This window comes from Tiliqua scincoides, chromosome 1, assembly GCF_035046505.1.
Source record: "Tiliqua scincoides isolate rTilSci1 chromosome 1, rTilSci1.hap2, whole genome shotgun sequence".
Lineage (NCBI taxonomy): Eukaryota > Metazoa > Chordata > Lepidosauria > Squamata > Scincidae > Tiliqua > Tiliqua scincoides.
The window spans coordinates 140,428,698-140,456,156 of NC_089821.1; the positions used below are offsets into that span (position 1 = coordinate 140,428,698).

The following is a 27,459-nucleotide window of genomic DNA, read 5'->3' on the forward strand; positions in this document are numbered from 1 at the left end:
AGCCATTTTTGCTCATAAGTAAGTCTAACTGACCTCAGTGGAACTTGCTTCCAAGTACATAAACACGAGCTTAGATTGGAAGGCTGCAATCCTATGCACATTTACCTGGGAGTAAGTTCCATTGTGTTCAGTGGGCCTTAGTTTGAACAAGGGCAAGTTTTCTCACACTGCAATTTTATGTGTGTTTGTTCTAACTGGTCCCTACAGTAATGGGATATCCTATGCATATTCATCTCCGGATGCTTTCTGCACATATGCTACAGGCCAGGGCATATTACACAGGTCAAAAATAGGCCTTCATGCCAGGTTTAATGAGACAATGCCCTTACAGTAGATGCTTACAGTATATATTGTAACACAGAAAGGTCCATCTCAGTATATTCTCCCATATGCACAAGCTGGATGACAGATACCACAAGAAGCTTCCCATCAAGTGTTCAGAGAAATGCAGTCACTGCTGACTTTTCCAAGGTGCAATACATACTAATGTATGAACATATACATAAAGGACATCTCTAGTCTAGCCTGTAGCTTATGTCTCTAATTTGCTGTACAGCTTCTTGGACCACTTTCTTCTTCCTCTCTAACTCACTTATTATTCCATCATTGAGGAAAACACACACACTGGTATGCCTTGTTTTTTTTCCTTTTATTTAAATAAACATAAACCCTTCAGTGTTGCAAAACCAAAAAGAAAAGATACCAACACAATAGTTAACACGGGGGGGGGGGAACTTCACTGAGGGTAAATTGCATATTCCAAGTTATCAGATAAATTTAATGTGACCAGTTCATTCATTATAGTTCTACCAGAGAGAAAGAGAGAGTCTTTTATCTGAATTATCTGACACATGGTAAAGCACTTTTGTTTTTTAAAAAAGCACATCAATGTAATTTGCATTACTTGTGTTTAAAAACCTTCTGCTTTTCTATCAATTCAATATTGTTTTAGACTTTTACAAAATAAAGAAAGCTCATCTACTGCTTCCCCTTCTCCTACTCTTTCCTGGTAGATAACTAATCTACACATCCAGTCAACGGATGCAACACACCACTACCATGCTATTCTATCCAAGTCATCTAGGATAAATGTTCATAGTAAAGATAAATAGAAAAAGGAGTTACTATACATGTTACTGTATTTTACACAATGTTTGCATCCAAGCTGTAAACTCATACCCTTTTGAACTGATCACTTTTACCCTCAGTTATACACTAAAAAAAGAAAAAAAATTAGATATTGAAGGCATCTTATTCAAAACATTACATTGAAGGCAAATAATTTTCTGTTTCCCAACTTTTAAAAAAGGGGCCAAAAACAACCTTTCATCCACCTGATGCATCCACCACCTTTTTCTATGTAGCCAAACCTCTTCTACTGTATTATCTTCAGAGGAATTTCACTGCTGAAATAAAAAAGGAAGTATTCTTCATCTCAAAATAAACTGTCAAAGCCCAGAGAATGAAATACAGTCAATTTAAGATGACAGCTCATTTGAAATCGGAATTTTGTAGCTTATGTTTGAGTTTAATTCAGTCTGTGGGCAACACCCACGCGTTAGTCAAGAGGTCCTTGGAAAATAAGTCTGATGTAGCCTTGTTCACCAGAAAGCTGATGTGCGCAGAATGGACATGCGGCATGAAAAGTATGGGTACCATGAGGAAGAGGGATTTGGGACCAATAGGCGGTTGTCTTTTCTGAACACACATGTCCACACGGGCTGAAGGCATGAGTTGGAGGCCCAGCATCCACATAAAATCCAGCTTCACAGCCAAGCCAAAGAGGCACATAGGGGCCAACAGATCGGCACATTGGGCATTCCCGATCCTTCCCATCTCTCTCTTCTTTGTTCCCCCAGTTATGGTAACCATGGACATGGCCACAGTTAAGGTAAACCCACGGTTGCTTTTCATCTACAACATCTTTCCTCTTCATACTAGGAAAGGCCAATGTGTTAAAGCCCACTGGGCACTGGGGCCTAGCTGCATTTATTTCCTGCCTTAGGGCTTCCAGGTGCTTTACTGTTGGAGTGCGAGAAAGCCCTTCTGCAGTGCGCCACAAGAGTGTTGCTCCACAAAGGTCAATCAACGAACCATCCTGAAGTTGGTTGGTTTCATTTTCAACCTGGAAAGGAAGAATAAAAGACACAGATTTCACAAATGTATAGCTTTTCATATATGAACCTAACCCCCATCTTCATTGTTACATTCTTAGCACCCAACACGTAATGTCAGTAATGGTTATTCAAGGTCGAAGGACCAAAAAAGAGAGGCGAAGAAGCAAGCAAGAGAATTCAAGTAATATCTGGGAACTAAACCTCTGAAAAGTTTTACAGCATAGTTCTTAAAAAGAGGGTCAAAACAAAGTTATGTGAAAGCAACACTTATAAAAAAAATATTCTCAAGCAACTTAGACCTGAAGCAAGAATTCACAATACTGTCTCCTTACCAAGGTAATATAAATGAAGTACTTCAAATGATTTACATTTGCTACGTAAGTGTTAAATCTCAGCGTTTGTTGTCTTTTTTTTTTTAAGCTACATGTATAAGTGGAGACTGGAAGCAGGAAAATGGCACGTCTTCTAGAACTAGCTATGTGAAACAGCCATATTATGAAAAGCCTGGCCTCAACTTTAGCATTTCTTTAGAACATGGATTCCCAACCTGTGGTCTAGGGACCACAGGTGGTCCACAGGACCCTACCATGTGGTCTGTGAGATCTCCAGAAGAAAGGGGGGAAAACTTTCAATGCATCCCAGGAGGGGGAAAAAGGAACTTTGCAGCCCAGGTCACTGATCAGAGCTTGACAGTGCCTTCTCCTGGCTTCCTCCTCACTCCTCCTTTCTCCTCACTGCTCTGCAACTGATTGGCTGGCTTGTCTTCAGTTCCAGTGGGGTAAGGAGGATCAGAAGGCTTCTCCTCCACTTGGTTTGGGCAGGTACGAACTTCTCACTCACAGCAGGTGCAACTGAGGCTGTATTGGAGGCGGTGAGGTACTCAGAGGCTTACATACTTGGCTTGGGGGGGACGACTGGTGCTTGGGGAGGTGGTGGAGCAAGGGACGTAGAGCAGCCAGGGACTGTGTTCACCATTGCTGCCTCTCCAAAGGCAAAAAAGAAGTATTTTGCTGTTAGTTTTCTTTCCCCTTTGGAGAGGCCTCTACCGCGAACACTGTTTCTGGCCACTCTCCACCCCATGCTCTGCAGCTTGGGGGCTTGGAGGGGTGAGCTGGAGGGGATGAGCACAGTCTAAATCAGCCACTTGAAGCCCAGGAGAGAGGGAGAAAAAGATCAGCCCTTGGAGAAAGCTCAGCACCTGTTACAAGCATCAGGTGCTGCATCAGGTTGGAGGAAGAGGGCAGGCTGCTTGGCTGGAGGAGATGCACCTCCCATCCTGCCTGGGAGTTGCAGAATCCAGACTTGGATCCTTCACAAGGAGTCCTTCCTCGAAGCTGGCAGGCACTTTGAGGGTTAAAAAAGCAACACCAGTTTCTTACAGGAGCAAATGGGGGTGGGTGGAAGAGGGATAAGTGGGGAAGCCACTTCTTGCTCCACCCGCTCCTTTGTATTTGCCACCCACTTGTGTTGGGCCTCCAGTCTCTCTGTAGAGAGCAAAGCCTGTTGGGGAGCCTGTTGGAGAAAGAAAGTGCAGAGGGTAGAAAAAATTCAAGGGTATAGAAAGGAGCTCCCAGGTGGTGAGGGAAGACTAGGCTCACAGCCCAGCCAGTGAAGGAGGCTGAGAAGGCAAACTGCAACTGTTCTCCGCCCCCCCCCCATGCTAAACTGCTTGTCTCCTGGAAAGACTCTTAAAGGGCCAGTAGCCAAGGCAGTAGCCCCAGAAGGCATGCAGAGCAACTTCCTGCTTGTGCAACCAGAGAGGACTGAAGTTGGGCAGCCTGATCAGCCCCAGCAACAACCGCGCTCCACCCCATACCCCTCCTGACAGCCAATGGGCTATTTTCTTGCTGCTGCTGCCACCACCACTTCTGTTCTTAAGAGCATAAGAAGAGCCCCACTGGATCAGGCCAAAGGCCTATCTAGTCCAGGCTCCTGTATCTCACAGTGGACCACCAGATGCCTCAGGGAGCACACAAGACAACAAGAGACCTGCATCCTTTTGCCACTCTCTTGCACCAGGCATTCTGAGGTAGCCTACTTCTAAAATTAGGAAGTTGCACATGCCCATTGTGGCTTGTAACCTGTGATGGACTTGTCCTCCAGAAATTTGCCCAATCCTGTGGCAAGGGGTTCCACAGACTAATGGCAGAGGGGAAAGTGGGCGGCTTGGAATCAGTTGGCGGCTTGGACACTAGTGATGATGTGTGCATAGCTTTGAGCTGCAGTATAAACCCAAGAATTTCACAACTAGTGAAGCAAATGCAAGCACAACCATCACATTAATTCTAAATAATCTCCCATGTATTACGAATTTAATTTTTGTGTGTGGGAGTGGGGAGCTGCATGTGGTTTTTGGCGCTTCCAAATTTTGTCTTAGTGGTCCCTGAGCTCCTAAAGGTTGGAAACCACTGCTTTAGAAGCATATTGTGTACAACATCCCACAACTGTTATAAATGTTTCAAACTTCCTCACCTACCTCAACTGCTAAACCAGTCCACCTGGTCCATCTCTGTCAATGCTGTGGTAGGAGTACATATAGGGTTTCAACCAAATGTACATCCCTTATAAACTTTTGAGATGTATTACAGTCAGGTTTTGCAACTTTTAAGAATATATTTTATTAAAACACTTCGTAGGCCCACAGGACATCTTTCAAAATATGTTATGGCATTTTATAAACCTTATGAAACTAAGGGCACAATCCTAGGTCGCCCTTGAGCAGGCACAAGTACCTTGTGCTGGCCCAGGAGGGTAACAAATGTGTTGTAAAGCACGTTTGCGCCTTCTTGAGAATACAGCCTCCGTGCCAACCTCAACGGGGAGCCTTGTGTCAGTCAAGCTCTGCTGACGCAAGGGTCTGGGAAAGGTGGGGAAGAGGTGTTCTGGGGCAGGGGGAGGGTGGGTGGAAGGTGGTCCCAAAGGCAGGTGGGCAGGGAGCAGGAGGTGGGGCTGGGACCTGGCAGATATGCCGGATCCTAACCCTCTTTTCCGAGCAGCTACAAGCTACTCTGCTCTCCTCGGACTTGTGCCACCTCTGGAGGTAGCACAAGTCTGAGGAGACCCAGTGGGGCTGCATTGGCTTTCCCAGGGGTACGGGGAAGAGTTTCCCCTTGCCTCTGGCTGAGCCATTTTGGGCTCCTATCTTGTGCTGGATACAGTGAAGGCCTCCTGACCTGCCTGTTCCAGCGCAAGATGGATTGTACAGCACTTCTCCCCTTGTGTCCACTCTCTTTCTCGCTCTCTAAATGAGTCCCATTACTGAACCCCAATTCAGTTCCAATAACATTCTTGGAAGCGCCTTCAGATCTGGGCATGCTTTCCCATGTTTCCTTCTAATTGCGATCTACTCAATACAATGAAAAATTCACTACAGCCTAGCTTTTAAAAGGTATCTGTGAGCACATATGCTCAAATCCAACATCCACTGTCAAGTAAAAAGCAGATGAGGTCAAGTGAAGAATTTTTTCAGCCAGCTGGAACCAGCAGCACCTTCTCCTCCAAAATAAGCAAACTCTTCATTGTGTTACAGTTGAAGGGGAGAAGGCAAAAAGGCCTATATGCATGTAGGTATGCACATCCAGTGAGAACACTGACCATATATGTGCAGCTCCAAGTATTCATGTATGTGCCTAGCTGTCTGTTTGTCTCTACAGTTGCAGGGATGTTACTGTTTAAGGTCTGCATGTGTGCTTGAATACCTGAGTGGCAGCAGAAAGCATTCTGCACAACAGGAGAGAGGCTATAAATATCCCAGAGGATGCATGCTCTGTGAAACTACATAGTCTCTTTACCCCTAGATATCTTTCAAAAATTCTATTTACAATATATAGAACACGTCCAAGACTGGTAGGGACCTGGTAAATTGAGTGTTTTCCAAAAGCTATGAGGAAGAATGCTAGAACAGAAAGGGGGGAAAGGGGGCAGCAGAAGCTCTTGCAAAGGATTAATCTCGTATCCCACCTTTCAGAGCCTACATAAACTGTCACTAAATTAACCATAACTGTCAAGGCATAACATCTGACAGCTCTTGGGGCAGATAGCAGGCACTGTAAGTTTGCAGACTGAGCATCTGTGAAATTTAGTGGGTCAGATCCTCATAGAAATAGAGCAGTTTACTTCAAGTATGACACATAGAAATAGAGCAGTTTACTTCAAGTATGGGTACAGGAAAATGACTCTGGTTTTTACTTAATTGCAGAGTTAAAATTCTTACAATGATCTGGAAGTTCTTGAACTTACCATTTTCCCTCTTTGCTGAGCAGATCTTGTTTCACGGAGGCTGAATACATTCCCACAGACAGATATCTCTCTCCACACCCCCGGCTTGGAGTCTTCAGTGAATCCATTTCGTGGATGCATAACAAGGACTCCATTTGTCGTTAATCCATCCATTTGCCCATCAGATGTCTTCCACTTGGCAGCTTTCTCCTGTGGGGGAAATATCAATGAAGCAGCTTTCATTCATTTGTTATTCATTCATCTGCAGATTTGTTGGAAACGAAGCTGAAAGGTAAGCCTGCATGAAGCAGCAAAGGGAGGCATCTTCTTACCCCCAGGAAGATGTTTTTGGAGGAGTCAAAGCCAGCAGCATATATTCTTGCTGTGAAAGGAGGATTTCGTTCACATATGATCCTGCAGGCAAACCTCGAGATGGTGCTCTGGACAGACTGAGTCTCTGAATTGCTCTGGCTTCCAGGAACAGTATCTGTTACAACAAAGTCTATGGGGCTCTCTGTTGATCGACCAATCTGAAAAATATAAAATACAGAGAGATTCAAATATTGTGCAAAATAAAACATTCTAAGCCAATATTGATCTTTCATCGATCTAAATTTGCTATCCAATATCCAGTCTTACTGGACTAAATAGCCTATTTTGTTCCCAATCAACGTGCATGGACACTTTTCTAGACTCCTTATTTGGTGCTTTAGTGCTAAATCAGAATCACAGAAGGCTCCTGGAAGAGTTTGATGCGAAAAAAACAAAAGTGCCTATGTAATTTTGGGGTTGGTATGGATACCACCAGTCTGATAACTGCAATGTGCATCAAAGCTACAATTAATCCCAAGACAAGAGAAGGCATTTGTAGCAAGCCTGTAACTCAAGCCACAATCCAGTCAGTAATGCTGCATCCAGTGCCTCTGTAGTAGCAAATCAGAGAGCATAGGCAGCATTTGCTCTGTGACCTTGGACTTGTCCCAGCCACATGGTGGGAAAGAAGCATGGTGTAGCATGGGAAGTAGCAAGCCTGCAATACTGAATGCTCTTTGGACACATTTCTTATATAGCCAAAGCACAGATGAATCAGTTAATTCAGTGTAGACACCAACAGCCTTACTCCTTTTCATCCGACTCAAAACAATGGGCTGCTCTATTGCTCTTGGCTACAATCTAAGAATTTTCTATTAGTAAAGTAACAGGCACTCTTCTAGTTTATCACTGACTTCTGTGAAACCACAACATCGTTGTCCTCAAAGAGATGTTGCACAAATCTAAGAGCAGAGCCCAGCCCAGACTTGTCAGTAAAACGTTAAGAATCAGGGCAAACTTGCTCCTAAGTCACTCAGAAATTAGACAACAGCTATTGAAACCAGCATGCTCTAAGCCAGGGGTGGGCAAACATTTTGGCAGGAGGGCCACATCATCTCTCTGACACTGTGTCGGGGGCCAGGAAAAAAAAAAAAGAATTTACATTTCAAATTTGAATAAAAGTACATAAATAAACACATTAGAGATGGAACCTGAATGAATGAATTTTACTGAGCTTATTTATAATACACATGAGAACTATAATACAGGCATAACCACATGAGAACTATGAACTGTTTGCTGCACACCTCTTGCACAGTGAAAACATACAGATTAAGCCAGACTAAGCCAGAAACACATGGAGATATAAGCAGTTGCAGGCCAACACGGGCTCCAACAGTCTCTGATGGGCCAGAGGCTCATTGGAGACTTGAAGCCTCCCTGCAGGCCAGACTGGGGGTCTCCAAGGGCCACAAATGGTCCACAGGCTGGCGTTGGCCCACCCCTGCTCTAAACTCCCAGAAGAAACAATGACCCCCCCCCCGTCAACTATTGCAGGGCTTTAAAGGTGGCATTTATGCTTGTCTAAATTTAAAGTGAAGAAGGGCTAAAGGCGTAGCTGCATTGCTTGCACACATTCATCCCCATCTGCAAGAACAAAAGCAAAGCATCTCCACCTACTCTCTACTCCCCCATGTGACCAGCAATAGAAGAGTTAGCAAAACACTCCTTTGGATGTTTCAGCAACTACTCTAACAGATCCATTACTGCTATTAACATGGGGTGTACAAAAATTAAGATAGCAAGTAAAGAGACACCAGTATTTGTCTTCCAAAAAATTAGGTATGCATGCGATTCTTAGTTAAGAAATTTGTACTGCCTCTTCCATTTTATTAATCCCTTTACTTTGTTTCTGCATACTGCAGTTTTGTTCTTGTTCTTTTTCCAACAGGAGACATGTTAATATTGTATTAAGGGAGGGGAGAACAAAATGTGTTTATTAAGGGAGTCCTTTGCCTGAATTTCTGGATCACTTTATACATGAAGTACTCAGTTTTTTCCCCCAGACTGTACCACTTCAGCTTGCAGGTGGTACCTACACATCTAAATGTTTCCCCAATAGGAAAACTCTGCATAGAGAGAACTAGCATTTTGGGGAAAAGGCTTCTAAGCTAGCCATCTACCAAACATACTCTTTTTTCCATGCTCAAAGAGTTTCTTTTGGGAAAACAATTAGATACGAAGCTGCCACCTGAAGTCTGAATTTGTCCAATGGTACAAATTGGTGCTTTCCCCCCATGATATTTGCTGTGCAGAACAGTCATCACATCACTTTCAAGGATGTGGTTTGCTAGTGTCTATTTCAAAACCAAAACACATGCCCAACAGAACGTATTGACAGCAACTGTTTAGGATGTGGTTAATTTTGCAGTCCTTCAATTTATCACATACTCTAGCTGATCCTAGCTTATTCTAGAACAGGGGTGTAAAACTCATTTCATACAGAAGGCCAAATAGCATTCATGATGTCTGCTGAGGGCCAAAAGTGATGTCATTAGGAAGGAAGTGATGTCATTAAACAGTTCATGACCAAAAATAAGCACTTTTTCCTCACTTGGGAACTCATTAGCTGCAAATGACAGAAAATATACATATCTTGATCATATTCAAGATATGGGAGAGTTCAATTTTCAAGTGGGCTGCCCTTTCAGCAGTAACACCTCAGCATGGCTGAGCAGCTGAGAGCCTGAGGGCAGGATAAAAAGCTTTTGCGGGCTGCCCCCAGGCCTTATGTTTGACACCTCTGTTCTAGAATATGACAAGTGGCTAGGGCATCACTATTGGCACTTCATATTAAATGCAGACTTTTGTTTTTGAAGACTCAGGGCCCAATCCTAGTCTTTGCATGCTGGCTCATTGCCAGCATGCACTGTTGCAAACATGCCATAAGGCATGTTTGCAGGCCCTAGTGCTGGTGCTCTACCGGTGCTAGCCCAGCTCAGCAGTTGCGTGGTCCACCAAACAGTGGAGAGGTGGGGGGGGGAGGCATGTGGGACCAGTGGAGCTCCCCCCCCTCCAGATCCAGAGCCTCCCCATCAGGGTAGATGCCCAACAGGGAGGCTCTGAATTCTACGCCAACCTTTGGGTTGTCGTAGAATTGAGTAGCTCTATTGCAGGGCTACTAGGTTTACCCGGGGGAAGGGTATGAAAGTCCCCTTCTCCTGAGGAGAAGGCAGCAGCTGTCTGGAGCGCACAGGATACAATGGCAGTGATTCTTGGTGCCGCTGCAGTCCTTCACGCCAGGCAGCTCAGGATTGGGCTGTTATACCTCAACAAAGTGACAATTTTTTAAAAAAAACAGCACTTTTGACCATTATAGACTGAAAAATGGATATTTTTCTGGAATCCGCATTCAAGAGAACACCTGCAGTCAATGGAAGTCACAGGCCCAGTCCTAGCCAACTTTCTAGCACCAATGCAGCCAAATGCAGCAGCAACACTGCTTGTTGAAGAGGCCTCTGTGACTTCCCCTCCCCCCACAGCAGGATGTAGCACACGTCATGTTAGCATGGCTGCATCAGTGCTGGGAAGTTGGATAGGATTGCGTCCAAAATCTCATAAAATTCAAGGCAGAAGCTCGAAAGGAAGAGAAAAGCAGAGTGTGAGAGCATGAAAACCTCTGATTAAGACAGCCCCTCCAACAAAGATGCCTGCGAAGTACACACAACAGGAAACATGATGAACGTATTATGGGCCTAGTTAAGTAACTTTAGAACTTGCATAGAAGTCAACATTTACCGTATTTTTCACTCCATAAGACGCACGTTTTCCCCCCCCAAAAAGTGGCAGGAAAAGTGTGTGCGTCTTATGGAGCGAATACTGCAGGGCGCGGCGAGCCCGGCAGAGTTGGGCGCACTTCGGCGGGGACAGAGCTGCGTCCTGGGCACGTCTACTCGGAAGTAAGCCCCATTCTCGTCAGCAGGACTTACTCCCGGGTAAGCGCAGCTGGGATCGTGGCCTTGGAAGCGGCTCCAGGCGGCGCTCAGGGTCCTCTCCGGAGCCTCCGGCTGCAGCCCTGCCCACGCTGTCCCGGGAGCGCCTTACTACGGCGGGACTTACTTCCAAGGAGACCCGCCGAGGCGCGGACTGGGCTCTCAGTCGGGGTGGCTCGCGTGTCTCTGCGCCCAGCCAGGCTCCTGATTGTTGCTCGGCCGCTGGGGGAATGGAGGCATCGAGCTGCGGGAGCGTGAGGAGGCGATGCCACCTCCGTAGCCGCCCCGTTCAGCTCACACGGGCGCCTCTCCGGGCAGGGCTTGTTGCAGAGCACGAGGGCAGGGCTGTGCTCCGAGGAAGGTGCGCACCCGCCCGCCTCCGCTGGCATCAGAACAGGCGGGCCTCTCGCTGCGCTGCGCTCGTCTGCGCGCTTTCTGGTTCAAATTTCCCTCGCTTGCGCCCTCCCACGGGCACTCCACACACCCAGTTTGCGACACGTGGGTGTGTGTGTGGGTGTGAGTGGGGAGGGGTGGACGGCAGCAGCCTCTGGGGGGTTGGCCCGCTCCCTCCCTGACTGTCCTGGGATCCCCCGTTCTCCCGTGCAGAGCCCTTCTGGCGCTCGGGGGCCATGGCTAAAAGCTCGAGCCTGTGCACAGCTACTCAGAAGTAAGTCCCCTTGTGTGAAACGGGACCTACTCCCTGGTGTGGGATTGCAGCCTGACAGCCCAATCCTCAGCAGGTCTACTCAAAAGGAAGTCCCATTATGTTCAGTGGGGCTTGCTCCCAGGAAAGTGTTCATGCGATTGTAGCCAGAGGTTGCAATCCAATCCACGCTGACCTGGGAGTAAGTCCTATTGACTATAATGGGACTTCTGCCTGAGTTGATAGGCATAATATTGGGCTGAATCTGTTAGGTGTTGTGTAGCTGGACCCTAGCAGTGTTGACAGTGACATTCCAAAACTGTGACACTAGGTGGGGGGGATAAACAGTGTGACACTGCATTTCTTGGTGTGGCATCAAGTCTGTGGATCACACAGACTTTAATAATCATAATAACTGTAGAGCCGGAGATCTGGAGCCTTCTCTGTTGTTCAATGGTCCCAATCCACAGGCCAACGGTGTCATTCTAAGCACAGGAGCTGGTTGGCAAAGCTGCAATCCTGTGCACGCTTTCCTGAGAGTAAGCCCCATTGAAGTTGGGCTTCTGACAAGCAGAGGATTGTGCTCAAAGGCTTCAGGGATCTCTGGGGAACTGACTTGCGAGTAGACACTGCTTGGGATCCGACTGAGAGCCGAAGCAGCTGACAGAAGGAAATTGTGAAAAAAGCCTACTCAGGAGAAAGGGGGAGAGTCGGTGAAATCAGTGGCAGGTCTTTGTCCAGCCTGTTGTCTGACCTAAGCACTATTACTCCAAAGTAAACCCTCTCCCAAATTCAATAGACTTTACTCCCCCCCCAAAAGGGTGCATAGGATCACACCCTAATGTTGGATGCCTGAAACACTTACTAGGGAGTAAGCCCCACTGAACAGAGTGGAATTTACTCCTGAGTAAACATTCCTATAGGATTGCAACACGGAGTGTGTGATGGCAGTGGACTTACGGCCCAATCCTACGTATGTCTACTCAGAAGCAGGCCCCACTATAGTCAACAGGACTTACAATAGGTGAGTGTGGATAGGATTGCAGGATGGTGCTAGACGTGATTCTAAGAACGCTTACTCGGAAGTAAATCTGAATGACTGGGATAGGACTTTACTGCTAGTTAATGTACGTGGGCACTTTCCATCGAAGAGGGGGGAGACAGACTTACTTCCAAGTATAGGTGTCGAGGGCACAGTTGCCAGATGCTAACTCAGACCTTGCTTGGAACTAAGGCCCTGGTCCTAAACACATTTTCTCGGTTTCTTTGCATGGAATTTACCTCCGTGTAAATTTGCTTCCAATGAGGCTTTCTGTTGAAGGAGAAAGCTCTTCAGGCACTACATCAGCAATCCTCACTTCGTGCAGGATTGGGGCCACGTTGTGGAAGCTCCTTAGTTCCCATCGACCCCGCTGATAAGTAAAGTGTGGGAGCAGGTCAGAATGTGATCGCCTCATCCGGAACTGGGATAAACTGTGAGATTGTCCAGAACTCAAGGAGGGTGCCTCAGGAGGGGCCACTGCAGAATCTGAACTCAGATCCCTGTTTTGAAACGGAGCCCTGTCCCTCCTGCAACCCAATTAGAAAGAATCAAGGGGATTATCCTTCTAGTGGCTTGCGGATGCTCTTTAAAGGTGGCGGGGGGGCGGAGACGATGCGATATCCCACTTGGCCGAAGCTACCAAGGCTGCGGTCTTGGGGGTCCTGGTGCTTGGGGGCCAGTCCCACGAACCCACTGAGAAGTGGATGTTCCTGGGAGTGTCCTACACCCGCAGGAGCCCAGGCACATGTCAGAACAGCACAAGTCTATGCATGTCTACTCAAAAGTAAGCCCTGTTGTGTTTAATGGGCTTTACTCCTAGGAAAGTTGTGTATAGGACTGCAGCAAAAAAGTTAAAGCAAATGGTTAGTGCTCAGTGGTAAACATTGAAGAAATGATACTGACAGTTCCTTCATTTCTTGCAGAAAAATACTACAGTACCTCATTCTATCAGTGCAAGGATGATAAAGCAGAAAAGGCTAGCATATAAAATTCCTTTTAAACTAGAGGTAGTAAAATATGCTAAGGAGCATGGAAACAGAGCAGCGGAGAGACATTTTGGGCCTCCTCCAACTGAAAAAATGATTAGAGAGTGGAGGAAACAGGAGGATCAGCTGCAAAAAGCAGATAAAAGTACCGGTAAGCACACTTTCCGTGGGCATGCTGCAAAGTGGCCACAGTTGGAGGTGGACATGAATGAATGGATCATACGTCACCGGAATAATGGCTTCTCTGTCTCGACAAAAATGATCATATTTGAAGCGAAACGCATTTCTATAGAGAAAGGCATTCAGGATTGTACAGGATCACCATCATGGTGCTACAGATTTATGAGGCGATGTGGTCTTGCTATGCGGACCAAAACTAGAATTGCGCAAAAAATGCCAAAAGAATATGAATCTAAGATTCTGTCCTTTCATAAATTTGTTATTGATGCTAGGAAGAAAAATGGCTTTGAAATTGGCCAGATTGGGAATATGGATGAAGTCCCGCTAACCTTTGATGTGCCATCTAATAGGACTGTAGATCTGAAGGGTGCCAAAACCATCACTGTGAAAACTTCAGGGCATGAGAAGACCCATTACACAGCTGTGTTGTCCTGCTGTGCCGATGGCACCAAATTGCCACCCATGTTGATTTTCAAAAGGAAAACTTTTCCAAAAGAAGTGATTCCGTGAGGAGTTGTTGTACATGTACATGAGAAAGGATGGATGGATGAAAATGGAATGAGAATATGGGTTGAAAAGGTGTGGTCCAAACGTCCTGGAGGACTTCTGAAAAAACCTGCCTTATTAGTACTTGACCAGTTTAGAGCACAAATTAGCGAACCAACAAAAAAATGCTTCAAAGAAGTGAAGACTCATCTAGCTGTAATTCCCGGAGGTCTTACCAACCAGTTGCAACCTCTTGATGTTTCCATCAACAAGCCATTTAAGGTCTTAATGAGAGAAGAGTGGAACAAATGGATGGCTGCTAGTAATCATGATCTGACATCTACTGGACGAATGAAGAGGCCCACCATCACTCAAGTTTGTGAATGGGTGAAAACATCATGGGACTCAGTAAAGGAGGAGACTGTTGTACAGTCATTCAAAAAATGTGGCATTAGCAATGCCTTAGATGGAAGTAAAGACTGTATCTTATATGAAGACAGCGAAGAAAGTGATGTCACTGATTGTGAGCAAATGAGCTTCATAAATTCTGACTCTAGCGATGATGAGTTCTTGGGGTTTCCAGAAAACTAGAGTACTCAGACCTAGAGTACTCTCTCCATTTGTTAATGACAGTGATAATGGTTCTTAATGCCACTGTTGACTGCTGTTCCCTTTACATGGTTCAAATGTTATTCTGTTATAATTTATTAAATATTTTATTACACTATTTGGTTCAGAATATTTTTTTTCCTGTTTTCCTCCTCTAAAAACTAGGTGCGTCTTATGGTCAGGTGCGTCTTATGGTGCGAAAAATACGGTAAATCCAGATAAGGAACTCGAACAACATTACGGCAGCAAGTTTATAGAGATTCTCTCTCTGAACAGAATGTCAGTATCTAAAGATTGAGCTTGCTTCCCCTTCCCTACCACCACCAAGAATATAGGCATTGTATTCTTAAACAGCATCTTGCCTTCCTAGTTTATAGTGACCCAGTCTGAATTGTTTTTGTCTCAGGCAAACTTTCAAAATTTGCTTGTGAAATAAACAAGCTCAGTGGGGGTGAGGAAGAACGGCATAAGTACAAGCAAAACACAAGGGTCAAAATGACATGGCCAAAAACCTCAGATGTTTATTCCAGACATCTGTGGCAAAACACAACAAACCTCGATCCCTTGGCATGTACACAAGGGCTTCCTTCTAACCTCCACCAGTCCACAGACCTCAGAGGTCACAAGGTTTTTGCTAGTTTAACTTTTCTCAAGGCTGTTAACTTGATGATGTTGCTGGGGAAGTGACGTGCATGACTGCAACTAAAGTGGATTCCCCAATATGAGGAAAAATATCACCACCACAGTGATTTGTACCATTTCCAACTCACACATCTTTCAAGTACCTGAAACATGTCTGTGTTGCTGTCATGTGTATATTCAACCACCACCGTCTGAACTCGAGACAAAGTGTAAGATATACTGTGCTGGTCCTTGTTGCTTATTGCCTGTAGAGAGAACACACACATCAATACCACATAAATTAAAATGACCAATTAGCAGAACAACTAAACATTCAACGAAGTAGACTTTCACTAGGCAAACCTAGTCATGATTTTGCTGCTCTCACTATTTCATTCTTACTGCACATAACTGACTGAGCAACTTTCCAGTGCCCCCTGGTTATGCAGGATATCTGCACCATTATCAAGGAGCTTTTGCAAACCACCAGGTGATGCTCCAGACAGATCCCACCACCCTTTCCAAGGTAAACTCATTATTCCACAGAACAGAGGAAACCTTGCTCCCATCCTTCTGCCTCAATCTTTGTCCACCCTAAGGAGGAGGACTAGCACACCCTGGATGTCCAGCGGGCCCTCAGCCTTTACCTTTCCCAGACCAAGCCATTCCAGATGTCTAAAGCACTGTTTGGGTATATCCTGGATGCCGGAAACTGAGATATCCTAGAACCACTGGGAAACGGGGAAATTTGAGCGTACCTGTGAATTCCCCTTCTCAGTGTTCCAGGGTGGCTCGGTTTACCCACCCAACAAGCCTCAAGGCCACTCAGAGACACAAGGAGGGTAGGACAATAAGGATGGAGAGGGTGTCCTTTACCCTTGATGGCCTTAAAAGGCACAATGCACTAACAAACAGAGGAGCAGCCCATGGGATGTGTGAGGCTTCCCCACAGGCTTTGGTTACATCTGACAATGGAGAGCAGCAGCCTTGGGCTTCCAACGCTTCTTAGTCTGGGGATTCCAGGAAGCCCCCCCCTCACAAGCAAGACCATCTGGCCCTTCCTGCCCAGGAGCTTCCCTCCTGTTTAAAGCTTCTTGTCATTAGACTTGTATAGTTTGAAGCAATTTCCTAATTAGTTACTTTTATTGTGGTTTTGTTTTTGTGAACTGCTTTAATTTTTTTTAAAGCTTCAGAGTCGTTTAAGTGGGAAAATTGGCCTATAAATTTTTTATATTTAGGCACCAGGACCCACTTTTTAAAATGGCTATTGGAACCCACCTAGGTTTACCAGACTTTTAAAAAAGGAGATCTAAAAAAAAATAATATATTTACTTATAATAACCAGAAAAAGACCATCAAACGTTTATCTTCCTATATTTACACAAGCTTGAAAACTGCAGGAGCTGAGCTCTTTGCAGTATAATTAGCAGCTACAACATCTGATTTACAGATACAGCAGCCTCAGGGCTTCATTATCTGATCTTTCCATCACCCTTTGGGGACCCACCAAAAATCAGGTCGTGACAAAACCTAGTTTGGGAACCTTTGTTTTAAATAAGTTGAGACAACTGTACCAAAGTTTACACAATCCAGAATAACTGAACCGAGAACAAAGAGACATAGTGCAGACATAGCTGCACTTTAGCTTCCAACACATTAGCTTCTGAATCAAAACATGGAGCTTAAGAAGCCTGACTTGGTATGCCCCTCCCCCGAGGTCTTCAGCTCTCAGGTAGCAGTTCCTTCAAAAGTACATGTGGCAGCAGTGCATATCTTTAAGGAAAGATAGGACAGAATATCCTTGAAAATCTTAGTACTTGGGACAGTTTCACAAGAAAATTTTTTTAACAAATACTAGGAGGAATATAAAGTGCTCCAGGATGAGACCATCCCAAGCAAATGTGAAAGGAAACTACTGTTTTCTCCACCCATACATACAGTTTTGTATAATGAAGTTTAGGGGGAAAATCAGTTCACAAGAGTGCTCCAATTTAATTACCTTTATTCTACTGCTAGGAGTTCCTGCCTTTTCTGGAAATACTACATCACTCCCAGTACATAACTATATACAAAGAATGCAGATTGAAGCCAATACCAACAGGCTCCTGTTGAACTCACTAAAAGGCTGAACTTACATATGCTAATTAGGTGCAGGTGTGTCTCTTCACAACTATGAATTACACAGAAACTAATTTTTTTAAAGAAGTGCATGACTGATCTATCCAACAAAACAGACCCAACTGGTCCCACTTAGAGCCCTGCAACAGAACACATGTTGCTACGAGACAAGCACATTAGTCACGCCTACTGTTGTCCATATGTCGGCCTAGACACACTGAATGATTAAGATGCTCAGGATGATTAGGCACCACAAAGTATGAGACACAAAATGTGATTGCTGACCCAGTCTCCTCCCCATCCTGTCAGCTATCACTATAGGAACATGGGGAAGAAAAGTAGGGTTTTATTTAAACAGCTCTTCTACTCCTTTTGATATCCTGGAGTGATTAATAAGACACTTTGACAAAACGGGGGCTACTACAAGACAAAGAAAATGGAAATTTATACCATGCAGGATAGGCAGATTTAGGCAAAGCAGATTAAGCTTGCAGTTTGACAGTCTGGGGTGCTTGGCTCTAGGATATGGTGGTTGTTTGTCTTGCAAGACAATGAACTGCTGTGTGTAAATGATCAGATGTATACCTCTGAAATTGTGAGTGTGGAGAATGGAATGCAACTTGCAGCCAGATAAACAAGGATCACCAACCCAAATATTTTATTTCCAGGATCACCAACCCAGAATAATCTTCAACATTATAGCACAGAGGATTTCACAAGGATTTCACAGAGGATTTCACAGTCTTGTGTGAAGACTGTGGGGGCAGCCCAGAGGGAGAGAGGTAAACAGCAATATTCTTTGAGCAGAGTTTGAGGCTGACACATGCACCACCCAGTTTCGGTTCCTCCTCACCCGTAAGTTGAAGCCAACCAGCACAAAGCTTGACCCCCAACACACCAAGGAAGCATAAGCCAAAACTTTTTTCCCCTTGTTTAAATGGTTTTAAGGGGACGAGGGCGAGGCAAAAAACAAGCAGCCAAAGAGAGTGGCTGATCTCAACCAATTGCTTGGGATGTGTCTTTAAACTTTCCTTTGAGGCTTGTGATGAGAGGGTGGACCCCATCTGGGGTGCAGAGTGGTGGAGGCGGCAGTGAAGGGGAAAGGGGACCATGGAGCTTGAGGAAAGCACAGCCTCGTGTTTGTGTGTGAGAGAGAGACCAGCAGGAACCACGGTGGTTGTGCTGTGAGGTGCCAGGCAGCTCCTTCAGTGGGGATGCAGGGCTTGGCATGATCCAGAAATAGCTCCTTGGGAATGCCAGACTGCCCACCAGCTTGCCATGTGAGATAAGGGAAGTTCCCCCCCCCCCACTTATTTCTTGTTCAAGTGTTTTTAAAAGAGACTTTTAGCAGCTCAACATAGATGACTATCCATATTGAGTCAAATCCGTGGATGCAAAATGCATGGATTAAAGGGTATTTTGCCATAACAAAAATCCCCCCCCCCAACAAATGGATGGTTTTCCTTTAACCATGTCTAAGCCTACCTCTTACAGGGACAAAAGTGGGTTATGACCCCAAGCTTCACTCTCACTTATTTTATGTGATTATTCACATCCACAACAGGACAGGTGAATCAGGCCCTGGGAGGGGGGTAGGTCTGGTGCTGGGTCCCCAGCCTCATAATTAATTTATTTGTTGAGGTTGTGGCATGAAAAAGGTTGAAGACCATTGCATTAGAGTGCATTTCATGACCAACATCCCAAGGAGAATGTCAGTACACTCTATGTAATGAACTAGCAGGCAGACTACCCAAGGCTCAAATTTTCCGTCTCAATAGGTTCAAAATTGGAGCATCTACCAGACACACCACTTAATTCTCTCTCTTTGGGGAACCAATTACCCAACTCTGTATGGGTATAAAGTGGGGCTCTGTTACAGAGAAGGGTAGACCAGGCTGAAGGACCCTGGCAAGCTGGGGTTGCAGGAAAATAAGGTGATAGGGAAGGGGAACTGGAAGAGTGGATAGAGGAAAGAGAGAAGAAGAGAAGAATACCAGCCAAAGAAGCCTGGGAGAGAAAGTTAAACAAGAAGAGAGACCAGACAGGTAGATGAAGGTGGACATGGCTAGGAGCTGAAGTGGTGAGAAAGGCTCAAGTTTCCTTTTGGGTACAGGTCTGTAGGATTTTTTTTTATATAATCTTGCATATAGTTTTATAAGGCGATTGCTCCTTTCCCCCTCCAGTTGACAGGAAAATATCTCTCAGTCCCCTTTCTTGCTCTCTCTGCTCCATGTTAGCTAATCTGCTATTGGCCTTCTTTGTTTCATTCTTTCAACTTCACCACTGTGCTTTCCCTATGTTTCTCTCTATGTCTGACATACCTTTCCTTCCCCATTCCCAAGCCACATCCCTCCTCAAAATTCATTTCTATAACACAGCTTATCCATAGCCACTATAGCCCTGCTTTCTGCTCTCTAATAATAGCCAGCTGTATTTCACTAGTTAATGTTGTCCCAACTATACTAACACAGCCCATGGGTGGAAGGCACATCATTTCACTTTTCCATATGGTGCCCACCACCCACTCCAACACAAGTGCTCAAAATAGTAGCAGCAACACTAATGCAGAAAATGTTCTCTCTCAAGAGTGAAGGGCTTCTTCATCTTCTAAAGTGTCTTCATCCCCACGTTATTCCCCACGTCTTCATCCCCACGTTATCCCCACGTCTTCAGCCATGTTATTAGGGCTGTCTATTGGAATAATTCAACCAACTTCATTACAATCTGCTTTCAACTGACAGTGGTGTTTAAAGAAACAAGCTCAGGCCTTTGGTAATAAGCCATCATCAGTCAAGCTTACCTTAGCTGCTTGAGGCGTACAGGCAATATGCACGGTGCTCGGTTTCACCCCATTTGCTTTGGGCCTTTTAAATAAAGCAAACCTGCTTTTTCTTCTTCCTCTATCTCCATTTGGCAGAGAGCCATTGTACCTGTAAGACACAGCACATGAAGAATTACACAGGCTTTGCAGGGGAGGGGGGCTTATTTGTATATTTATCATGAAGTGACAGAGTTGAGATTCTTTTTTTTTAACTTTGACAGCGTAACGTAGTGTAGAAAGTAGCAGAAAGCATACTGTTATTAGATGTATTAAGAGTAATGGAGATCTAAAGAGGAGAACACATGAAGCATACGTCTCTGAAGACCAAAAAACCAGTTGTGTAGCCCCAGAAGGAAAAAGCTATACCAAAGGCAGGGGATGATGGAGCAGCTTTGGCAATCTTGGACCCAGCTACTTGAATTTGCAACCCTGAATTTATGTACAGGCTAAAGCAGTGGTTCTCAAACTTACTGGAGTCACAAACCACCATAGCTTCTAGCACTACTGTCACAACCCGAAACAGGCATATGGACACAACTGGAAGCTGTGTTCACGAAACTGGAAGTGACACAGAAGTCACTTCCAAAAGTGTTCCAAGGCCCTGGAAAAATATTCTTTGCACTTTGTCAGTTATTCTTCCAGTCAGCATAATAGAATAATAAGGTTTTTAGTGCAGAACTCTGCCCACTGGCCTCCTAGTACAGAAGCTCTTTGCAGAAAATTATAACTATGTCCAGACTACAGCTTCCTCAACTTCCAACTCTCAGTTACTGATACACCTGGGATTGTGGGAAATTTCCTGGAGGAAGAAAGAGTAGCCCCTTCTTCCTCAAACATCTAGTACTGTTTACACAATCATCTCCAGCATCTGTATGGCCTAATGGAGAACCACATGAGCCAAACATTAGTCCATCAGCAAGTGTTCCAAAACACACAAAAACAAAACCCATGAGACCATTAGTGAGGGAAATATGGAAATAGTCTGCAAGTGCTTAAAGCTTGCAACAAGGCAGTATCATTAGAGCCAGAACCAATTCAGTTCAAGACCCTTTCATGAACAGAAGCAATATCACTCTGCTTAAATTTGTGCTGCATGACAACAAAAAAGATGAACTTTTTTTTTTGCCCGGAGAGTTTGTGCAATATGCCAAGAAGAATTAAAAATGGTTCTTCGCTTGGAAGGACAATAGATAGTTGCACTGACGTAATGTGTCTAGCGAGCACTCTGAAATGAGCAAATGCATAGATAACACTACATGAAATTTTCCTGGCTGCATTGAGGAACTAAGAATTATACATATATCCTTGTCAAATACTGATGTGATGGCCTTGCCCTAAGCAGATATGCTGCCTTCCAGCAAATTCAGGATTTGTCACAGGGTTGATAGAAATAGGTGCTGTTTAACCCATCATCCCATTTTCTACACATTTGTACCACTCAAGAATTCTGGGCTGCCAGAGACAGCCATTTTTGTTTTGGGAAGCTGGTTCCATCCGGGCAGCATCAATCCTTCAAACAAATATGAACTGCAAATGGGCAGCTTTAGTTAAACGTGGGATTTAAAACGGGAATGCTGACATCTCAAAACTTTTCACCAGACTAAAGGAAAGAGGTCCTTGCAATAGCCTGGAATTTTTTTTTTTTTTTACTTAATCTAAAACTGCCAAAAGGAGAAGTTTAAAATATTTGTGTGTGTGTGTGGGGGGGGGGGGGAGGTGGTGGTAGTAGAGGGTCAAGAAAGGTTGCAAGCAGCATTCAAAGAAAAAAATTAAAACTATTAGATTTCGGTCATTTTAAAACCAATTTTCTGACAGTAGATTCTTCTTGCCTAAACAAGTGTCTTGACTCTATGACAATTAGGACATTCAGATTTTATACTGACAGAATGCTGAGAAAGACCCTCACCTAAACTACACAGGTACTCTCATTACTTTAAAGATAGAGGGCCCAATCCTATCCAACTTTCCAGCACCAATGCAGTCATGCCAAACGGGCATGCGCTGCATCCTGCGTTGGAGGGTCAGTTCTGGAAACCTTTTCAAGGTTAGAGATTGTGGGTTCCCTTACCTTGGGGCTGCACTGTGGCTGTGACATTTGGCACTGTAAAGTTGGATAGGATTGGGCCCAGAGATATGAAACATGTTATGCATTTATATCAACACATAACTGAAAAAGTGGCCTAATCTCTCAGCAAGGGGAAAATGTCTAACTACACCAGTGGTTCTCAAACTGGTGTGTCGTGACCCACCAGTTTGTGTAAAGGTCCCCCATCCCTTTTAGGGGTGGGGGTAGGGGAGGGGCAGGGAAGCGATCCCCAGGATCACGTCTGTATGGGGGGGGCGAGGGGGAGTGCTTTAGACTTACTTTATGAAGGCAGGGCTTCAGCAGGCTGCAGGAGGTACGGGGAGCCCTGCGCAGCCCTCCTTAGCACTCCAAGAGGCTTGGAACATTCATAAACAGCAGGAGCAAAGCACTTCCTGCAAAACAGAAGGGCTTTGTGCCTGCTTTTTCTGAATGTTCCAAACCTCAGGGAGCGCTGCAGAGGGCTGCGCAGGGCTGCCTGCAACTCCTGCAGCCCCGCCTTCATAAAGTAATTCTAAAGCACCCCTCCTCGCCCCCCCGTAGCCCCAAGCTGCCCTAGCCCCTCCCCCACAGACTTATTGAGGGAGTAAAACTCCCTCAGAGTTTGAGAACCACTGGTCTGATGACTTGTCTCTTTAACTATGGTCAATGCAGAATTATGTTCTAAATGCAGTACTACTTTTGCATTTAAGGAACTAAAACCAATTTCTGATATAATATTACAGTGTTCAACCATACAGTTTGAAAATTGTAATTTTTTTAAATTGTTGAATTAAAATGTGGCGTTTTGTGTTTTTATTCATAATGATTCCAGTGTTTTTTACTCATTACCTATGGATAGAGGTATTTGAAAAAATGTGGTGTTTTGTATTTTTATTACAATGCAGTGATGTTTTTATTTAGTTATCAACAAAAACACATCTACCTGTAGGGTTAACTGCAGTATGGGCTCTCATTTCAGTACTTACCCCAACACAATCAGTTCACCATATTTCACTGGTGCTTTAGATGGATGATTTTCTTGATCAGGCGAAAACATGAGCCTAGTTAGTTCCTTTAACTCAAATCCACTTGTCTAATCAGGAGCCTTGACACGCTTTTTTCATTATTTTCTATGGCAGGAGAAAAAAGAAGAGGTTAAACATAATGAAAAAGGGTCAGAGAAATTAATTATGCTTATCAGTTCTACTAGGTATAGAGGATTAAGTGAACATGCAGACTGAGAGTGTACTGTTATACTTGTTCACCCTCTTCAGCCACTTCATCCACTACAACTACAGAATCTGAAGTAGATCTTACAGGGTTCACTTAGTTTTACTTTCTTGAAAAATCATTTAAGTTGCATATTTTATTTGTACATTTCAATTGATGGGAGCTGCCCTGAAGGCCTACTATTTACCAATTCTCAGGTAAATATTTTAACAACAACAAAAGCACTCAAACAATTGTCCAGACTGGAGTACAGGACAGCAAATATTGAACACAACATTTCTACTACTATACATGAAACTTGCACTCAGAGCTTGTACACATTTTCTTGGCTTGGATGAGTCTTTCAACCCTACTTTTTTGTCTGGGTCAGGGTAAGTCACTTGCACATGCTCTACAAATCATCAAGGACAAGGATGTATCAAAGATCTGCACTATAACTACCATACCTGCTAAAACTATAACATGCAACGTGCATACACTGTACACCCTTCTTTTCTCAAATCCTGTGCATAGCGCAGAAAGTGATGCCCAAGGAAATAATTAATGACTTCCTGGCACATAGTGTTGCAGTTCATGTGACATGCATGCATCACTGCCTGCAGTTTTAACAGATCAGCTTCAGTTGTGTACCCACTAAAACCATAACTGGTGATGTGGCCCAGAGACTCAAACTACAAGTGGCACTCAATTGCATGACTCATTTCCCTGACAGTTTCTTATTTACATGCAAAGCAACCTCTACCCTTTCCCCATTTTCTTCCCATTGTTTATTCAGTCTCCATCCCCCAAGTCTTCCTTCCTAACTATGGGAGAAAAGATCTCAGTCAGAAAGCACCGCAGGGGGCTAGAGCTAGTTGACCAGTGCCAGGAAGGTTTACATAGCTCTCCTCCTCATGCTGCTCTTCACAGCTTCTGCATTTACACAACAAAACTGTCACAAGGGAAGAATCCCATAAACAAAGAGTTACATGTAGTTTAGACCAGGGGTGCCCAAACCCCGGCCCTGGGGCCACGTGCAGCCCTCAAGGTCTCTCAATGTGGCCCTCAGGGAGCTCCCAGTCTCCAATGACCCTCTGGTGATTTGTTGGAGCCCACACTGGCCCAACACAACTGCTCTCAGTGCAAGGGCAACTGTTTGATCTCTCGAGTGAGCTGTGGGATAAAGGCTCCCTCCACTTCTTGCAGGAAAGGAAAGGCCAGCCTTGCTTTGTGCAAGGCCTTTTATAGGCCTTGAGCTATTGCAAGACCTTCATTCATTCATCTAAGTTCATCTTTAATATAGTCATTTATGTAAACTTATGTAAATTTATTCAAATTTGAAATGTAAATTACTCCCCCCCGGCCCCCAGCAAAGTCAGAGAGACGATGTGGCCCTCCTGCCAAAAACTTTGGACACCCCTGGTTTAGACCAACACACAGATTGAGGTCTTAGTGGGATTATAGCTTCAGATTCACAGAACAATTCTGTCTGCAAATTCTGGTGCACTGTCATCTACAACAGGGTCCCTGGAGCACACCTTAAAACAAGGACTGCACATATAGCAATACCACCATTTGCCTTTATGTTTACATTTCCTTAAGGGACAAAGTTAGAGACACAAACCCAAAGCTCATGACTAAGAAAACATTGAACAGACATGGTAAGAAAATTGTAAGTGGGAGCCACACTGCAGTTTAGGTTAAAGATTAATCTTAGGTTCAAAAAAGTTAGAGACTCCTCTTCTGATGCAACCAGATGTAAGCAGTATTATAGGGGCACATCTGCCCTATAACAGCCCACAATTTAAGTTTATGGTATAGAATGGGGGTGACACCAAGAGGTCTTTTATCTGGGCAAGTTTGTCTAGGCGTTCCAGGCAGAGGGCCCACCTGTCCAAGCTGACTCTTAAATACTCAGTACTGGTGGCAATGGTAACACTCTAATGGTGCACGGGGGCCACCATGTATGGATTTACCCTAGGGATCTAAACAACCTAGTGTTGGCACTAAGAACTCCCAGGTATCAAAAGGTTGCCAGAGCAATACTGAGAGAGCAGACTTGTCTAGTTAAATTTTTACAGGAAATGCAGTAAAGTTTCAAAGTCTGCTCTCTCCTTCCAGAATGATTCTCTCATTGTCCACCCTATACTCTCTGTTGGGATTTGCAGGGCTCCAGTCTGGCACCACTATACAAAGAAGGAACATATAACTGATTTGCTGAGCTTCTCTCAAGCAAAGAGATCTTAAGAACCAGCTGCTCTGTGGAAGTTAGAGCAAGATAACCTTGCAAGTTAGATTTGGGTATACTTGTAGCAAATGTCCCTCCCCCATCCTTCTTCATAGATAACCAAATTGGTCTGTCTTCTGTAATGGGACAAACACCATATTGCTACTGCTGCATTCAAGATTCATAATTCCAAAATATTCTGGTGTACTAAATGGTTCAAAAATCAGTTTTCAATGTACAGTATATTAAATTGACCTTATGAAGCCATTCTCAGTCTGTACTCTAGTGCAGGGGTGCCCAAACCCCGGCCCGGGGGCCACTTATGGCCCTCAAGGCCTCTCTATGTGGCCTTCAGGGAGCCCCTAGCCTCCAATGAGCCTCTGGCCCTCCAGAGATTTGTTGGAGCCCACACTGGCCCAATGCAACTGCTCTCAGCGTGCGGGCAACTGTTTGGCCTCTTGAGTGAGCTGTGAGATGAGGGCTTCCTCCACTGCTTGTTGTTTCACGTCTGTGATGCAGTAGCAGCAGAAAAGGAAAGGCCAGCCTTGCTTTGTGCAAGGCCTTTTATAGGCTTTGAGCTACTGCAAGACATTCATTCATATAAGTTCATCTTTAATATATTCATTTATGTAAATTTATTCAAATTTGAAATGTAAATAAATTTGGCCCCTGACACAGTGTCAGAGAGATGATGTGGCCCTCCTGCCAAAAACTTTGGACACCCCTGCTCTAGTGGGTAGAAATCACTCTACTATTCTGATGGTGGCTCACGGGTAACAAAAAATATGAAATGTGCTTTTTCGATTTGCTTTAACTAACAACCCCCCAACACTTGCTAACACCATTCTACATAGCGTTGCTATAGTATATCAATGGACATAAGTAGCAGCAACTAAATGGTTCTAAAATTCTTCCAAATGGATTACCAGCTTGTTTTGTACAAAAAAAAATATGTAGTGCACATTCAACTCTTTAGCAGACGCCCCCATCCCATTTAATTCTGCTCTGCATATTTCCACTTTACCTAAGACATCGCATGTCACAAAGATAACCCTGAATTCTTGTACAAGTGGATTGGATACAATTAGCATAATGACATTTGCCTCTTGTAAGTCATTTAAGCTATCAAGGAACATGCTTCATTGCTAATTAAGGAACAACAGCAACAGCATGGGGGGGGGAGTTAAGCTGGGATGGAAGGGGTAAAACATTATGTGAGAAAGCAAGAAGTCAGCTTTCTGCTTAAAACTGTAAAAAAAAACCTTCTACATTTCGCATTAATCCTAAACATATTTGTTCATCAGTAAGACAGACTAATGTAATTTGCTTCCAAGAATGTTTTAAGACTGCAGGCTTAATTAAAATTATAATTTAAGACTGTTTAGTTACAGACTTTGGGTACTGATGAAAAAGAAAGCTTTTTTCTGACTAGAGAATAATGTTGTGGTGGTAGGCCTGGTGTCAGTGAAAAGGTTTGCTTTTACCAGCTGCATGGCATTAATGCAATAGGAGCTTTTCCTAGCATGGACATGTAATGAGTGGAATCTTCACCTGTTTAATTTCCGCCTGCTAGAGTGATGTTACTTTGCAGACATATCCACATAGATTCTAGAAGAGGACACTGTAATTTGCCAAAATTGAGGTAGAACATACCAGGTGGTTGATCAAAGGCACTGGGGCCTGTGTGAGAATCACTCTTGTATAGAAACATTGCAAAGGTCCTGTCAAGTTGCAACTAGCAGAATTGCTGGAATTACACTTTCCTGTGATTATTTGCTAGTTTTGAAGTGGAAAAGGGAAAAGATGGTGGGCA

The 27,459-nt window shown here is 44.4% G+C and overlaps 1 protein-coding gene across 2 annotated transcripts in view; it reads right to left on the reverse strand.

Annotated features, from left to right (window-relative positions):
- Positions 1-630: 630 nt before the first annotated feature.
- PELI1 (pellino E3 ubiquitin protein ligase 1) overlaps positions 631-27,459 on the reverse strand; it is a 71,753-nt gene continuing 44,924 nt past the window's right edge. For both annotated transcript variants that reach the window (XM_066638129.1, XM_066638123.1), the window contains exons 2-7: positions 23,197-23,340; positions 20,125-20,254; positions 15,371-15,472; positions 6,668-6,865; positions 6,357-6,545; positions 631-2,125 (exon numbers count right to left, since the gene is read on the reverse strand). In XM_066638129.1, the coding sequence (XP_066494226.1) occupies positions 1,559-2,125; positions 6,357-6,545; positions 6,668-6,865; positions 15,371-15,472; positions 20,125-20,254; positions 23,197-23,267 (1,257 nt within the window). In that variant the 5' untranslated portion in view covers positions 23,268-23,340 and the 3' untranslated portion in view covers positions 631-1,558. The remainder of the gene's footprint in view (positions 2,126-6,356; positions 6,546-6,667; positions 6,866-15,370; positions 15,473-20,124; positions 20,255-23,196; positions 23,341-27,459) is intronic.